This window comes from Macrobrachium nipponense, chromosome 31 (genome assembly GCF_015104395.2).
Source record: "Macrobrachium nipponense isolate FS-2020 chromosome 31, ASM1510439v2, whole genome shotgun sequence".
NCBI lineage: Eukaryota > Metazoa > Arthropoda > Malacostraca > Decapoda > Palaemonidae > Macrobrachium > Macrobrachium nipponense.
Window position 1 is genome coordinate 45,592,019 of NC_061093.1, and position 18,373 is coordinate 45,610,391.

Below are 18,373 nucleotides of genomic sequence, written 5' to 3' on the forward strand. Positions count from 1 at the left end.
CTCAATGGAATAAAAACTGCAGAGTTAGAAGTACTGGTAGTTCATTATATTAAATGAAAGATCTGTGTGTACTGGGTACGAGAATGGTAATTTAAAAATCCGGTGGTGAGAGGTCACTGAGGCCAAACTGTTTAAATTCATAAGTCGTGTAATAAGAGAACAAGATTGGAGGTGACGTGTAAAACGTTTCTGGTTGGTTAAAATATAAGAACGCTCGGGGAAAAAAAAAAAAAAAAAAAGAAAAAAAAAAAGTTAGTAAAGGCGAGTGTAGGTTGAGGAATCCACGAATCCAACTTGTGGCCCTCTATTTAATTATTTTCTCGGATTCTGTGTTAATTAGAAAGCCGCTCGGTTAAATGTATCTATCTTTGAGGGAAATAAATGTGATCAGTACACTATTCGTAATGAAATGCCATACACAATGAAATGTCAGTAAACATTTGTCAATAAGCATTTTCACTTTCCTTTGGATTTAGTTTCATCATAGTGAACGCAAATTAAAGTCATCTGTTAGGTTTTCCGTAAAAATAGTATCAGGTTGATTTAAGCTGTTCCTGGGAAAACTTACGTGGATCATATCTTCTTGTTTTTATTTATTCAGTTGTCAGATCCTAGATCTATATTTTTGTTTGATTTCAGTGGTACCAGATCTTCAGACAGCAATTTACTTTTATTTCCGTATTTAAGTGCCACAGATAATCGTGAAGACAATGAGTGGTGCATCCTGACGATTTATCTATTATAAGAATTTCAGTCTGAACAATAAACACATTCGCCAATTCATGGAACTCTTAAACCCTGCGTTGGAGTAAATAAGTTGTGGTTTTGTAAAACTCTACGGTAGAACTGCATAACATTTAAATAGGATAGCGTTTCATAGACATTTATGCTCTTTTTGTTTGACCGCGAAATGATTTAAATTCAAGTGCAGGTTTGGAAATGACTTACTCGTCATGGATTGAAAGTGCTTTTAAACCATTTTATTGTAGAGATTAATGAGTGATTAGAAATTGAAATGGTTACATTCATGTAAATTCACTCATTCCGAATTCTTTTCTGTCTCCTTCAGATTATATAGCTAGGTACGGTAGAATGAGTGAACCAATGGCAAGACGGAAGTTCTGGCAGATTTTGTCCGCTGTCGAATACTGCCACAACCGACACATAGTTCATCGGGATTTGAAGGTAAGTTGAATGAAACTCAGCCCCAAGAGGTTGATGAAAGAGGTACCCTAATTTTTCCCAATTTTTCCTTGGCTTGTCCAGTTCCCCCTTTGTATTTCCAACTCGTGGAACTGCTCTCAACTCGTATTGGGGGATGAAGCGGCGTTGTTCTGATTCTGATTTTGTGGATATTGTAATTCTCATTTTTATCAAATTTGTAGATTTTTTTTTATCTTATCTTCATAACGGTTTTGGAAATTTCGTCATGTAGTAGATAATGTGTCTGTCTCAAGAGTGTACAAGGAGCTCTATAGACTTAGAAACCGGAGTGTCAGGAACTGGGGGGAGAGAGAGAGAGATTGCAAACGAGGTAGCGAAGAGTTGCTTTCCACGAAAACAGAAAGACCTTGACAAAGACAATGTACCAAGACTGCACAGTTCAGACACTCTGTTAACATTAAAATCAGCATATTTGTTTTCCGTTAATTATCTGATTACTCAAAAACTGCTTCCATTGACAAAGTTACGAAGGTCCCGTTTCATTGGGTTGCGTTCTCTCATATTAGTCTTTTTATCTGTGAGGCAGAAATAACCTGTCTCTGATCTTTGTATATAATCCCTTTAACTCGCCCAATTGAATCTTGTAGTGTCGTGAAATCCTTGAAATATTCTAAGTTCTACTATAAAGCTGTACTTCCCTTTTTTTCTTCTTCAAGGCCGTAATTTGTCTTTTTCATATATAAATAGTGATCTAAAAACTGAGGCCTAAGACACTAAAAAGCAGGATGTGAAATGACTTCATACCCAAAGCAAATCCATTTCGCAGGTCGATATGGAATTTGTCTGCAGGAGATGTGTCTAATGTCTATAGTGAGGGGCAGTTGTAATCTATACAGGACTATTTTATATGTAATCCTTTATGTAAAAGTCACTAGTATCTTATATAGAAATCAGTAATGATCTTATCACTACTCCCAGCTTTTATTATCTCATGATCCTACTTTCGAATACTCAGTTGACGTCCCCCGCAACATTTTCTAAATAAAAAAAATTCAAAGAATGATAAAACAATTACGCACCATGCATTGAAATATTCATGGTGTTGGAAGACAGTCTCGACACACACACACACACACACACACACACACACACACACACACACACAACACACACAACAGATTTTAGGATTCTGAATCCAGCCAAAAAAAAAAAAAAAAAAAAAAAAAAAATCGTGATCCATAGCACCGCTTGTTATAGGCATTAGTCTTGTATAAAATAGTTAGTGGTCCTCTACATGAGAACCATAGTCGGTGGCAATAATCAATGACTTCACTAAGAAAGAAAGACCCCAAAGGATTTTCTGATAGTAGCCCGACGCAGTTTTTTTGAAAGCCAAGCTCGGAATACACGTATACTGTTGTGTAATATGTAGTAAGTCCAAAAGAGAGAGAGGAGAATTCTTGTGAGAAATGCTATTTTGGTGTAGCGGAATTCCAAGCATCTTGCGGAACTACTGGAAGTCAGATCAGTATTTTTGTTACGAGAAACCATATATTAATGCTTTTATGTACCATATGTTAGAGAGAGAGAGAGAGAGAGAGAGAGAGAGAGAGAGAGAGCTTCACACGCAACCACGTAAGCAAAAGAACTCACGGAAGCGGCCATTATTGCCGTCGATATGGTATGCCAAAAATACATTATGTTAAAGAATATCGGATATGTGACTTGTGTCAAAGTAACCAGCTAGAAGCCTTGTTGCCGTGTACGTGTAACTGTTGCAGCCTCTCTCTCTCTCTCTCTCTCTCTCTCTCTCTCTCTCTCTCTCTCTCTCTCTCTCTCTCTCTCTCTCTCTCTCTCTCTCTCTCTCTCTCTCTCTCTCTCCATTGGCATGGTCCATTGAGATGAAATCGTTATTATGACGTCAACGGAGAGCGAGTGGAGGTGTCAAGCTTTCCAACCAGAATTGTTTGGACGTTTTCTTTCCAACATTTTTATGCTTATGAGATTTCTTGCAAGTCTGCCGGATTATCTCCAGATATACACCCTGATCTGCGCGCGTCTGTTGCATGAGCCTAGTCGTAGTTTGTTTTGAAAAATTACCGATCAGTTATTTCCTCTTAATCTCCCTTTCTGTATCTTCTGTCTAACATCCTGTTTAGACTCCTTGAATGCTAAAAGAGAAGTAGGCCTTCGGTTTCTGAGCAACACTGAATTTAATCATATGCAGTTTGCTTAATCTTTCAATCTTTCCGGTTTTAGCGTAACTTGTACCGACATCATCGCTAAGAAAGTTAGATGAAGGTTACAGTAACTTAATTTAGGTCATATTCAGCCTTTCGAAACTTAAAACACCCAGTAAATATATATATATATATAATATATATGTGTGTGTATATATATTATATATGTATATATATATAAATCATATATAAAGTAGATAGATATATATAGATCAATGGTTTTCTAAGAATATTGCATTGGCCTTAACGAACCTCCTATAATAACTTCGAAGAAAATAGGACGACGCTTGATACTGGGGAAGGCATTGGGTGAATTAGGGCGGTGAACATAATCTGGGGTAGTTGGATTGATCTAGTCACTCTTGTAAAAATAATAGAAAACGTGGTTGCTTACGTCATCGACAAGAGTACGAGGTGCCAAGTGACGCCATCAGCATTTAACTAAGGTAATTCCGTCTCGCTAAGATGTGGCTCGATTAAGTGTTGAAAAGACGAACAGTTATGGTCTGCCTGTATTTTCCTGTCGCACCTGACGTATTACTCTGAAGAAAATGGGAATGTATTTATATATATTATATACATAGTGTCTTGCACTATCACTGCCACACACATACGCGCGCCCACAAATATGTGTGTGTGTATGATTGCGTATTATGAGCACATGAAAATCACCTTTCAAAATGTAAATGAATTTTTTTTATATAAAGCTGACTATCATATGAAACATAGACGGTGGCAAAAATACCATCAGTGAATACTTCAAAATTAAACTATACATAAAAGGCCATAATTTATGGGCACATGGTTCGTGAATGAACTCTCAAGTAGATATGATTATATAAATATGAAATACTTTCACGTAAAGGTGATATAGAAGGGCGTCCTTTTGACTTATCCCATTGTTTCATTTTCTCTCTGGCCGCCCACTCGACGTCACTCTGCTCTGCCACTGGCTTTCTTCTGTCAGCCTGAGAAGACTAGAAACTAATAATTCACCCACAATAAAGTTCCACAAAGAAAAAAAAACGAGTGCCGTAATTCCCCGTTCGTGCTTCCCTCTCATTATCCCCTCTCTCGTCTTTGGTTTGTGCTCGTAAACCTTCCCTAAAGCGCCTCGGTGGTGTCATCGGTATGGTCTTGACCTGCCACCTCAGTGGCCGCGAGTTCGATTCTCGGGCATTCCACCGAGGGGTTAGAGATGTGTATTTCTGGTGATAGAAGTTCACTCTCGACGTGGTTCGGAAGTCACGTCAAGCCGTTGGTCCTTGCTGAATAACCACTGGCTCCATGCAACGTGAAAACACCTTTTACAAACAAACCTGCCCTAAAGACAGCTACGCCTCGCCAGCCACATTGTTTTTGTGCCATCACTGTGGTACTCTTAGCAGTCATATCGATTATTCAGCGGGACATTTCAACGTCCATTGATCCGCTGGTGTAAAAATAAACTGAAACGCGGACCTAAATATTTGCCTTTACCTGAATAAGATTAAAATATGGCAACGCCCACTGTGAGTGAGAGTCGTTATCTGTCGTCTTATCAGTCGCGGACCTTTTCTTATCAGGATTCGTTCGGTGACTCTCAGGTCGCGATGGAAATGTAATCTTTTTAACCTCGATTTTTTTTAAGCAGTTTCGTTTTCCAATTTTAACTTTACATTTTCCTTATCTGAAGTTAAACTTAGATTTTCGTACCAAATCATCTTGAGATTTTCAGTAACTGAAATTAATTTTTGGTAATGAATGGTAATTTTTGGTTTTCAGTAAATGAAGTTGATTTTATTTTCCTTAACGGATATTACTATGCATTTTTTTATAAAAAGAAATTTTTATATATATATACTATATACTTATGTCTTCAGTAGCAGAAATGAAGTCTGTACCTTTAAAGTACAATAATAGATTGAGTGTAGATTATATGTGACAGTAACATGTTCTAATAGTTTCCTTAATAGAAATTCGTGTAAGATCGTCAGTCTTGACATTTGAGACAATAACTCCATTAAAGTGCGCGGAAGACACATCATGAAAATGTCAGGTCAGCCATGTTTCTAGGCCTTTCGTAGGCCTATCGCTTACTGGAGCACTTTTGTGTCGACTGTTTTTTTTTTTTCTCATTAGATCCTTTTCTGTTACTTTAGTTGCGTTTGCTTTAGTTTTTGCTTATTTACGATTCTATTTATGATTTTTACTGAATTTTCCCATAAGTTTTAGGTTGTTTTCTCCATAAAGGAAACGCAAAAGCTGAAAGTGAAATCGGAATCATTTCGTCCTTCTTTGTAACTTGAGAAGAAGAAAATGTTTTCTCGTTAAAATTAAACCAAAATGATCTATACTTTGTCGTATTCGATCAGAGACTTGTTGTTAACCTAGTCCTAGATATTCCTGATAGATTATTTCATAGATATCGTCGTGTAATGTCTGATTGGAACTGGCCAATCATTGTCAACCACATGTTGCTTACTTTCAGCTTTAGTTCAAGATTTTTCTGTCATAGAATATTCAGTCGGCAGAATATTGCTGTGTTCGTAATATTATAGTTTACTATTTTATTGATATCTGTTAGTGTTAATGATTCATTTCCCAACATTTTTTGTCTATTATTTGTAGCTTTTACCAAAGTGGTTATTATTATTTGTAGCTTTTACCAAAGTGGTTATGATCAATTCTCCCCCCTCATCTTTCTCTTAATCTTCATTTTTTTCCCCGTCTTTTCTCTGTCTCTTTACGAATTACCGTCAAAGTGTTAATGATTAATTTTCCCACTCCTGTTCTCTAATTATTTACTAACTTTCGTAGAAGCGTTAATAATTCCTTCTCCCACATGATTTCTTGTCTTCTTTACTAGCTGTGGACGAAGTGTTCATGAATTCTCTTATTTACTAACTTTCGCCAAAGTGTTAATGATTCATCCCCCCCCCCCCCCCTCATCTTTTCTCTTCTGAGACTGTAACCGAAGTTGGCATCAGTTGGTTGTGAAATGTATGAGTATGAAGTTATTTGCGATGTGGAGGAATCCGAGACCTTTCGATATTCGATACGCTATTTAGGTCGGTGTGATCGCTGGCACCTGGGTCGTGTCGTTCCGTTTCGTCTTCTATTTTTTTTTACCGGTTCATTATGAAACTTTCTTTTTTTTTATACTGTTTCTTTGCTAGATCATTTTACACCTAACTGGTGGCTCTTTCGGCAATATATTTCCGCGTTTAGATTTCGGTCAGATTTATGCAAGCAAAAATTAAAGTAAAATTTTCATTGGTTACATTATAGCAGAAGTATTTTCACTATTTTCACTGTGAAATGTATGAAAAAAAATTTTGTTTCAAATCTCGGTTTTACTATGCGCACATTCTTAGATTTTATTTATTTATTTATTTATTTTTTAAGTGTCTTGTTGATTTAAAAGAAACGGGAAAAGTTGAATTGAAGGAAAATTTAATTTTTATCATCATTTTGTTTTTGGACACAGGCACTCACAAAAATACGCTTCATTTATAGAAAGGTCATTCCATAAGACTATAGTCCCCACATGGACAGTGGTAGAAAACTTTCCTAATTATGAAGAATTCCTTATATGAAAATTCAAAACATAGTGACCCTTCTTTAATAGATATGACATATATAGTATTAATATGATAGTGCTCTCTGCGTGAAGTATCATGTTTGAAAGAAAACTTACGTAAATGTAATAGCCGCAATGCCTTCTGGACTTCTCAAATTCTTTGCACTTTTTTTCGATAAGCTTGTCATCACAAAGGCTCGAGATCCAACTTCAAAGAAATGTAAAAGAAATCACACACACACACACACACACACACACATATATATATATATATATATATATATATATATATATATATATATATATGTATGTATATGTATGTATGAGAGAGACTAGACTCTTACCCTTCTCGTGGTCAGGTCGGCAAGATGACCTCGTCGTGATGATGATGTCGCTGGTTCGTTTCCCGCTACCGGACATCATGATTTCTTTCATATTTGTGCGTGTGCGTATTTAAGAGGTCTCGCTTGGAACTCCGTTCAAAATATGTTTTCATTTCGTAACGTAAGAAAGATAAACGACAGACAAGTAGGCTTAGATGAACTTGTATTCTAAACTTCGTTCTGAGTCGTATGTCAAGGAAAGTTTATGGTAACTGTTCTTTGTACTAAGCTACGGTTTCTGCATTATCATGTCTTTTCTTTATGTTGTATCTATTTCTTGTGCTCTGAATTATACGAGAAAATCTTCGAGAGACTAACTCGTACGCCTGAAACTGTAGCGTAACGGCATTTTCGATTTTAACGTCATGTTACAAACATGAACCTCTTCGATGCGTTGGCAACTTGCAACATTACTTAGGACCCTTTCTTTCTTTTCTGTGTGTGCGTGCGTGGTTTTCTTGTGCTTGACGTAAACAAAACAAGTTCATCCATTCTCTCTCTCTCTCTCTCTCTCTCTCTCTCTCTCTCTCTCTCTCCATTCGGTGACTTCATGTCTCAGCTACTGATCGGTCTAGACTCCCATAGACAACCAATCACCTTACGGCCAAATCCCCAAGGTTTGACCTCTCAGGTAACGAGCTTCCTATGACGTCATCGGGAATCAAGAGAGCGCTGGGGGAGCGAGAAAGAGAAGAGAAGAGGGGTTGGAGTAGGTTGTGTTGTTTGGGGACGGAGGAGGAGGAGGAGGAGGAGGAGGGGAGTTTGGGGAAAGAGGGAGGAGGGTAGATATAGTGAGCTGGGAAAGCGGAGGCGCCGGAATCTTGTTATCTAATTCGGATCGAACTGATCGTTTCTTTTTGGTAGATGGCGGCCAATTTCGGATGACCATTTGAGTCACGGGTATATACTATACATGAGATGACTAAGAGAAGGACACGTCTAAATATTTTCCAGTCTTTCCGAAATCGCTGGATTATATTCAAGTTTGAAATGGGAAACTTGATATGCCACCAACTCCTGTTACCCTTTGTCTTTGAAAGGTTTAGAGTGGGTTGTTAAACATCTAAGCCATTTGAAAGAGATAGAGATTGGTAGGTTTATGAAAAGTCTTCAGCGCACAGGGGGCAAGAGTTCAACAAAAGAATTTGTATGAAACAGTCTTGTGACAAAACATACTTGTATATGTCCTTTGTTGTGCAAGTTGTCTTGTAAAATATGATTGTTATTTTCGTTTTTGTGGAATATTGATCAAATTGCTCTGAGAAGCAAACTCACTTGCCTTTTTGCCATGTAATGCCATTTTATACGGATCACCTTTACGAGAGGTGTCATGTGTGAAATATACCTTATGTAGTCTTTCAGAGGTGGTAGTTTCACTTAAAAAGAGAGTTACCACTTCCTTCAATGACTGCGCAGTCAATGGCAGCTCACTCGAGGGGCAAATGTACCCAAATTCTCCCCAGACTTCAATCATGGAAGCTTGAATGAAGCAGGTTCACCGTTGGGTACATCCGATGATGCCAATTGGAAGATCATTATTTGAGTGTTCTTAAAGTAAAATCAGCGATCTTATAGAGTTTTAAAACCACATCAGGAGTCTCTGTGATTGCTTTTGTTTTTTATGGCAAAAACTAAATGTTAGTTGATTTTTATGAAAGGTAGAGCCGAATGCAAAATTTGCATAATCCTAGTTAGAAGCCTCTTGACTTTGCCTAGTAACACATAGAAAACTTCACGCACTGCTGGTAGTGACGTATGGGACAGAAAGTGTCTCGTTTTTTATGAAGAAATAAACTTATTTCGATTAAGAGAAATTTGATTAGTAAGCGTTTATGCCCAGCGAACTCGGAGAACATATTACATAAGCTTTGTTAACATCCGAGGATGGGGTCTTCGCGCTGATCCTCTTTCTATTTCGTGACAGTTATTTTTAACTGTCTTTTAACTTAATTTTTTTTTTTTTAGATAAGGAGAAGACCTTTACCAGATGGAGTATTATGTACTATTCCATTCAAATGGCTGCTGGCTGGTAACTTAGCCCTACATACACGTACAAAGGCTGTGGACCCACTGCGTCTGATTTGAAACAGGCTGAGTTTGCGCATGTTTCAAATGTTCCTTCATTCAGTAATTTTGCACTGCAGGAATGTAAAAATTCTCAGAATACCTAGCTCAAAATGAAATGATAACGTGAATAAAAATGATCATTGAAAAGAAAGAAAACCCCAATGAAAAGCATCGGCATTTATAAATCGTTGGAAACAGGTCTTTCGGACAAAATCTGAAAATACATTTCGTATCAAAGAACACACTCGCACAAAACTTGGTGAGTTTCCGACCAGGAAGCAAGTGCGTCTAGTGTCAGCGAACTCAGTTTTAAATGGCGGCAACCCACCAGTCACTGAAAAACGAAGTGGCGTGAATTCTTATGCTAAATAGTAGCAGTTTATGATAATCTTGGCAAGGAGGAGAAGAGGTGGTTAGGGATGGCTCCTGTAGCTGTAGCAGATACACATCAACCGTGCATTTAATGTCTAGGCCAGTCCCTTACGACGCTCCTGATTGGCTGTTGATAAGCCAATCACGGGGCTGGGAACTCTCAGTCTCTCTCGAGAGTTCACATGGGTAGCATCTATGTTCCACCTTTCCTGAGGGATACGTCTTTCAAAAGTACCCCTCAGGGGAGGTAGAACATAGTACACCCTGCCTATGTGAACTCTCGAGAGAGACTGAGAACTTCCATCCCTGTGATTGGCTTATAAATAGCCAATCAGGAGCGTCGTAAGGGACTTGCCTAGACAGCAAATGCACTGTTGATGTGTATGTACTAGAGCATCATCTTTCACTGGGAATTTTTCTTGGAAGAAGGTCTTTGAGGGTTTCATTATTCCTTAGAAATTGCACAGTAGTTGTAGACCATCACAAAAATGTGGTTTTGGATGGTTTGGTCTTGTGGAGAGAATACAGGACAGTGGGCCAGTGAGAAGGGTCTATAAATCGCTGAAGTTAAGAGGGAGGAGGAAGAGGAGAAGACCTAGAAAGTGGAGGTAAGAGGAAAGACGACAGAGTGTTTGCGTATGGTAACACTGCGTCCCGGGCTTTAGATAGTTACGTTCAGCTTACATTCATCAATAACAATATCCTATTTCGAATATTAGCGGTGTAATTCGCACAGTAAATTATTAAAACACTTTTCAGTTGCAAATGTACACCCAGATATCCTTTTATTTACCTAAAACTTACACATAGTGTAACTATCTAAAGCCCGGGACGCAGTGTTACCATACGCAAACACCACAGGCGGGTGGACAGATGGAAAAAAACAGAGTATAGTGTGTTGTTTTTTCTCTCGAACCATCTCTCCTTGGTGTAAAAGGTGTAATCACACACACACTATATATATATATATATATATATATATATATATATATATATATATATATATATATATATATATATATATATATATATATATATATATATATATTATGTTTGTGTCCGCGCGCGCGCACGTCTCTAGATGAACATCTGTGGATGAAGATTTATCGCTGTCGTTCTAGTTATGCGAAGCCAAACTTTTAGAAATTATATTCTTTAAAGTTCAGTGTTGTCATGTGATGACGTACCACGAGACATTGTGTCCCGTCTTCCTTTCGTGGACGACCTTCTCAATTCACGTGATCATCATTCCTGATGCAGTTATTTTTTACATTCTGCTTCAACCTCTCCTCACGTCCAGCGTGTTCCCATGTACATTTGACCACAATAATAGTAAAATATTGATTTGTTGATGTTATTGTCGTCATTGAATCCTGCAATTGATTTTGGCTTCATGTTTTTTGTCCTTGAACTTTGTAAATATTTGATTGTTCGTAGTTTTTTAAAGTATTTCTACATGTTCATACTGTTAGTTTCTATTGGTACTGCTATTGCCTACGACACTCCCATCTCGACTCTGCTGCTTTAGTTGTCACATCTTATGGCAAAGGAATAGAGTGAGGAAAGTGCTTTCGACTTATTGAGCGTCCTTAGCCTTAGCCCCCCGATGCACACGACTTCGCGGACGGACGCAGTATCGGTCACGTGAGCGAACATACCCGTGCGCCGCCGGCGAGCTGCTGCTGCTGCTGCTGCTGCTGCCGCCTCCAGTCAGTCCCTCTTCCCCCATAATGCATTCTGGGTGTCCTCGTCTTACACGAATTGCTTCGGCTGCCTGAATGACGTCAGTGGCTCGTGTACTGTCTCACTGTCTCCCTTCGCGACCCTAAAACGTTTTTCAGTGGCGGTTCGCTTTTCCTTCCTCTTTTCGCTTTGGGTTATTCCTAACCTCTCTCTCTCTCTCTCTCTCTCTCTCTCTCTCTCTCTCTCTCTCTCTCTCTCTCTCTCTCTCTCTCTCTCTCTCAGCTAATGCAGGAAGTAATGTACATTGTCTGGTAAATTGTGGTGTAGAAAATTGAATATTTCCCCAGTCTCGGGAGCTATTATTTACCTATTGCTATTATTTACCCATTGCTGTGCAATAAGATAACCGAAATAAATGGTAGATCTAATTGCTTTTTTGTTTCGTTGCTTTTGTGGATCACTGGTAACAATATGCAATTCATTGCATTTATGCTGGCTAACACAGATGTTGCTTTTTCGTCGTGCTTTGTAATGATTGCCTTACATCCATTCATTTGGAAGGCAGTGGGATGATCTGAGGTTGTTGCGAAAAGTGTCGGCGTATTGTTACATATTATTTCGAGAGCGTCTCTGTTTATTTTGTATTTATTCGTGTCGGCGCCACGTGCAGTATTCCTGATACTGGAGTTTATAGGTTTAACTGTTAATGAACTCTAAATCAATCTCCATTCGTTGGTTAGTAATGGACTTTGTTATTTTGACGTATAGGGGTAAAGGTGTTGTGATGCAAATGGATTAACTTGTATAGGCATAGCTGCCATGACTGCCTTCATCGCATTTTTATCGTCGTTATCGGACAGGGAAGTCGAAAGCTGTTGTATTCTGTCTCGGATCAGAGGAGTTTTCTCTTCCCTTCCGTCTGTTGGTTTTCATACTTGTTTTCTCACGTGGTTTACTCAAAATATTTAAAGGACTGCTATTACTTACAGGATATTCTCTGCAACATTGCCTTTTAAACATAGCTGTGAAAACCGTTCGCTTACATTGAAAAAGAACTTGTGCCGGGAACAGGATGGTTTTTTTAATACTTAGGCCTACGTTTTCCTTCTGTATGGCTTCTGATTCTCGTAAGCGTTTATTTGTTTGCTACTTGCAGAGGGAAAATACTGTTTTGCGCGTGTGTGGTTTGCAACATATATTTCTAACTTAAATATCTATTCCATGGAAAAAAAAAAACTTCTCGTTTACTGTGGTTGATTTCAGAGAAAGTTAAGATAAATTTGGCAGCTCAAGCAGTGGATATAGCTGTCTTACATATTGAACCCTGTGCTTGTGGGACTATATATATATATATATATATATATATATATATATATATATATATATATATATATATATATATATGGATGTTAGTATCAGTTTTCAGCAATCAGTAACTCACAGTTGTCGGAGAAAATAAAAAATATATATGATTAAATCTGACTAAAAGGAAAAGCAAAAATCACTCATAAGAGGGGCTTTTTGGAATGGAAGTTTCTGTCTCATATGGCCGATAAATATTTACAAGGAGGTGTATGTCTTTCTAAACTTGAATTTCTCTTCGAGGATGCGCCGCAATTTTTAAATAATCCCGTGAATCAATCGAATTAAAGATTGTATAAGCACTTTTTACTTTATTATTCTGGTTTTTAAATGCAGGAATGATGGCGTAACGCCATTCAAATTGCTTATCCCTCCACTGCTGTTCACAAATATATGAAGTCATTGATATTTTCCTGTGTGTTGTCTCTTTTCCCAATTCCTTCGAGTAAGAACCGATTGCTGAAATAAGGTAATCGCCTCAGATCTTTTAAAATTCACGGCTTTCGTGTGTCCCTTATCAGTTAAGGGTAGGTTTCGCTGTTGATATAGGTCGAGCTCGCGCTTTTATGACGTCATCGCACGTTGCCTGTAAACTTGTGGAACTTCTGTGACGCCGTTCTTTCTCTCGCGTCTTTGATATAACTCGAATTTCCCTGAACTCATCGATTCGCCTTTGTCTGTTCCTTGATTGCGATTTTGCCTTTGGTTTTCTTCGCCGCTACTGAGCCCTTTATAGTCTAGGAGCTGCGAAAATAAATTTGACTCCGATGACGAAAGCCTCGGTCTTCATACGGAGGATGTGTCGCCAAAAATACTCCCGAACACCACATGATAACATCTAAGGTCTCGGTTTGTCGTTAATATTGCTTGTTTTCAGAAGTGTATTTTTTTTCTTTCTATCCTTCTTCTCGTTCCATTTTTCTTACGGGATTTTTTTTATTTATTTCTCCCCATTTTCCTTGCGTTGTTAGAAGGGAAGTCGAGAGCAGAGTATGTCTTTTGATGACGTCAGTAGACTGCCGAACTATTCTCCACCAATAGAATAAGTGGAGAGAGAGGCCACTATGTCATGACGCTAATATCGATCGTCTCCAATTGGATTTCTCTGAGGTCACAAGACGAAGATAGAGCAGTGTTGCCAACACTGATTTTTGCTCTCTCTCTCTCTCTCTCTCTCTCTCTCTCTCTCTCTCTCTCTGCCGAGTCTCGCGTGTGGTGCCTCGCTGGGGCCCTGCACGGAAGGAGCCATGACGTCATCAGAATTTTTGATGACGTCAGAAGACACCACACGCTAAATGGGGATGGGGTCCATGTGAGTTGGGGAAGGGGGAGTGGGTGTCTGGGTGCCGGGAGAGTAACCATTGGGTGACGACCAATAATACCTGTGGACATTGATTACATTTCTCTCTCTCTCTCTCTCTCTTCTCTCTCGCTCTCTCTCTCTCTCGTCTCTCGCTCTATATATATATATATATATATATATATCTATTATAATAAAATATGTATAAATATATATATTTATATTATTATTATTATTATATATTCTAGTTCAACCTTTGCCCATATATACTATCGTATGTATTATATTAAATGTGTGACATATAAATATATTATATATATATGTATGTATGTAGTATGTCCAGATATAAAAAATCACTGTATGTATGTAATATATATTTCACTTTTGCCCATATACATATAATTACATATAATATGATATATAAATGTATAAATATATAGTTAATATTATATTATATTAATTATACATATATATATATACTCACCTTTGCCCATATGATACTCGATATGTAATAATTAATGTGTTAATTATAAATATATATATTGTATGTATGGTATGTAATTGTATGTATGTATGTATGATGTATGTATGTATGTATGTAGGTATGTTGTATGTATGTATGTATAAAAATTCACCTATCTAAAAATTCACTTTTGCCCATATACATATAATTATATATATATATATAATATATATATATATATATATATATATATATATATCACTTTTGCCCATATATATATATATATATATATATATATATATATATATATATATATATACATATATATATATATAGTCTTTTTTAACTGGGAAATCTCATTTTTTTAGTCATAGTACTCAATACAATGTAACCTTACTGCTGCTGTATTAACGTGATGTCAGAAAATTGAATATCTTCCAGATCATTTCCATTGACATGTTTAACAAACGTGAATTCTTTCGTTCCAAGTCCTGAATGCGGAGGAGGCAGCTTTTCGAAATATAAAATGAAATTTTTGTTGTTTCGGGAAATGATAAGAAGCGAAGCATTCGTTCGTGTTTCTGTACTCAGCCTAAGAATATGTTGTCGCCTTCCAAGGCATCATATATTATTATTATTATTATTATTATTATGTATTATTATTATGATTATTATTATTATTATTATTATTATATTATTATTCATTATATTGACAAAGCATCACATCTGTTGTAATACAATATTTATATTTGGTCTGCACAAAACAGTGGTTTCCAATCTATAACAATAACACAATTCATCAGTACGTACATTATAAAATATTTTGTCCATAAAAAAAGGTGATTGCGGGTATACTTAGTTAAAGAAAAGTGACGCATGTTATCAGCTACATCTCTCTCTCTCTCTCTCTCTCTCTCTCTCTCTCTCTCTCCTCTCTCCTCTCTCCTTTTTTTCCTCTCTCTCTCTCCACACACACACACACGTAATGGTTTATCCGTTCTTGATGGAAAGGAGAAAACGCCGCCGAGTGTATGTGGAAGAGGCGCCGAAGCCCCTAAAATGCCATGCGAGCTGTATGGGGCGTTGGACACGAAGAGATGAGTTACAAGATGGGAGACATACGGAAGTGGGGAAGGGTTACGAGGGAGAGGGGGAATGTCTGATTCTGTGGGGTGGCTTTTGAAATCCATGGCTCAGTTCTCTGGACAGACAACAATCACTTCGAAATGTCCCCAAACTTCTTGGAGGAAATTTATGGTGTAGGTTCTGACAGGAGAGTATCTGCTTCGGTGAGGACAGGTATTCGTTGCGTCGTAGAATTCATTTGTTCCTTGCGCTAATATTGGAAATTCATTTTGTAAATTGCAAAATATCAGGTTTTGACTCATGACCAAGGTTTTCCCTCTACATTGTGAAATTGAAGTAGATAAAGTATTTGGGTGGTGAATTATCTATGCCTGCCCGAGGAAATTGTTTGTATGTCATTGCAAATTGATACATTTGCATATGCACTTGTACACACAATGTTAATATACACTGTGAACATCAGGATATGTAATTTACTGCTAATCTTGATATGCGTTTTCTAGCGCACGAGAATAATTCATGTTTACCTAAAACATCATCAACGGTCGAAAAATGAAAATGAAGGCGGCAAATGAAAACCAAAGGCTCAGATACGATTGTCGCCAGGTGCAGACCCTTCAACTTCGTGGCAACAGTTGAGCTGCAATGTTCACGTAAGAAGTTTTGAGTATATAAGCCATTGTTTTGCTCCAAAAACTGATTCCAGAGGTAAGCCAATTTAAACATGGAAGAATCATGTGAAATTTTCCGTTGACATTGGGAAAATATCATCTGTTGGCGACAAATACGAAGCGCAGTCTTCCCCTTCCCTACGCCCCTACCTTACCATCACCCCTCCCTCCCCCTCCCCTCTCCTCCCCTTCCCGGGCCGTGACTAGACAAGGACATTCGTTCAGGTATCCTATTGGCCTATAAATCTTAAAAAAAGGAAAAAATAAGCACAGAGAAAAACATGGCTGACTTAACAATTTTATTTGCGTATTTGGATACACAAGACCCCCAAAATCGTAATGATTGTCAACTGGTCTTTTTTATTGGTGCAGCCGAACACCAACTAGATGGTAACTAGAGCCTCTTCAGTATTACCAGAGCTCTTGAGACCTACTTGACTTGATGAAGCTGCCACTTGCCCAGCCATGTGGTTTGCATCCGGTTTTGCATTCCTTCAGGTACTATTAGAAGATTGTACAATCGAGTGTCAGCCAAAATGATGAGTCCTTACCGCGCGCCACTCAAACTGAGATACCCCTGCATTTATTTGCATCTCATTTTATTATTTTTTTTTATTGCTGACGAGTGGTACATAGTGGGTTGTTTTCCCTACCCCGTTTTTTTCATCTGAAAAAAGGGTAATTTACTTTAATAAAACTGAAAACACGAGCATCGGCCTTAGGGATAATTGTCATCTTTCTTTTGAATTTCGACGAAAATACCTTCAGGCGGTGCTCTTATAAGGTACTTCATGGAGTGATGTGACGTTGCCTCTTGTTGCATACCTCATAACCTTAGCACTCTGTGGAGATTGTGACGTTGAGTCCTGATTGTTTCGACAATGATTTTATCGTCTATATTCTAAATTCCAAATTGTAGTCCTTATTCTGCAATTGTATATATGACAGGTGTTCTTCCTTTCTCACCCTTTCCACTTCACATTTCAAAAATATTTCATAGATTATTCATTTCAACAGTCTTCCACTTTCTAATCTAGTAAATGCGCCGAACATACAAGTTTGTTTTTTCTTAAGAATTTCGCCAATAGCCTCTATAGGCATAAGATATTTTTGCGTTTTCTTCTATCACCACAAACTGTCAGGCCATTCTACTTATCGTAGAACACTTTTTACAAACCTTTCTATTTCTGCTACTATCCCCTAACCAGGGGAAAATGTATTGTATGGAAAAATGTGAAAGTGCCATGTGGGTAATAGTCTTTCAGTGGTGGCCAAATTTTATTTTGAAAATGAACCTTGCGTAAGAGTTACTATTCTGATGATAAACACTGATAGATAAGTTTCTTGGTTTGTTCTGGTGCTTGTTTAACTACTGACGATAAGTTGTGAAGCGGAAGATTAGGGCGTGAGAGAGTGAGAAGGAAATTAGCAGTGACCAATAATTGTAGATGATACAGTGTTGAGCGAATGTGGTGGAGATGACAGCAGAGGCCGAAGGAGGGATTTAGTGAATGATAGCAACCGCAAGCTATGCAATTTGAATATAAGGTACTGATGTAGCGAATGATATGCCTTACAGACCTTACAGACCTTACAGCTCGTTCTGGTTGCCCCAGGTCCCTCAGTGTGAGGCACCTCTAATGTCTACCAGAGAATTGCTAATGCATCTTCTGGTATATTTTTCATCTTCCAATCTTGGATGGTCTGGGGGATAGTAGCAGAAATAGAAAGGTTTGTAAAGTGTTCTACGGTAAGTAGATTGCCTTACAGTTTGTGGTGATAGAAGAAAATGCAAAAATATCTTATGCCTACAGAGGCTTTTGAAGAAATTCTTAAGAAAAAACAAACTTGTATATTCGGCGCATTTATTAGAATTAAAAGTGGAAGACTGTTGAAATGAATAATCTGTGAAATTTTTTTGAAATGTGAAGAAGTGGAAAGGGTGAGAAATGAACACCTGTCGTATGGGAACAAAAATATGACGTTAAATGGAAACATTTTATCCGTGAAGGGAGACATT

The 18,373-nt window shown here is 37.7% G+C and overlaps 1 protein-coding gene across 4 annotated transcripts in view; it reads left to right on the forward strand.

Moving 5' to 3' along the window:
- The window catches only part of LOC135206939 (serine/threonine-protein kinase SIK2-like), a 113,165-nt gene that overhangs the window by 62,270 nt on the left and 32,522 nt on the right, over window positions 1-18,373 (forward strand). For all 4 annotated transcript variants that reach the window (XM_064238449.1, XM_064238451.1, XM_064238450.1 and 1 more), the window contains one exon: window positions 1,070-1,185. In XM_064238449.1, coding sequence (XP_064094519.1) covers window positions 1,070-1,185 — 116 coding nt within the window. The remainder of the gene's footprint in view (window positions 1-1,069; window positions 1,186-18,373) is intronic.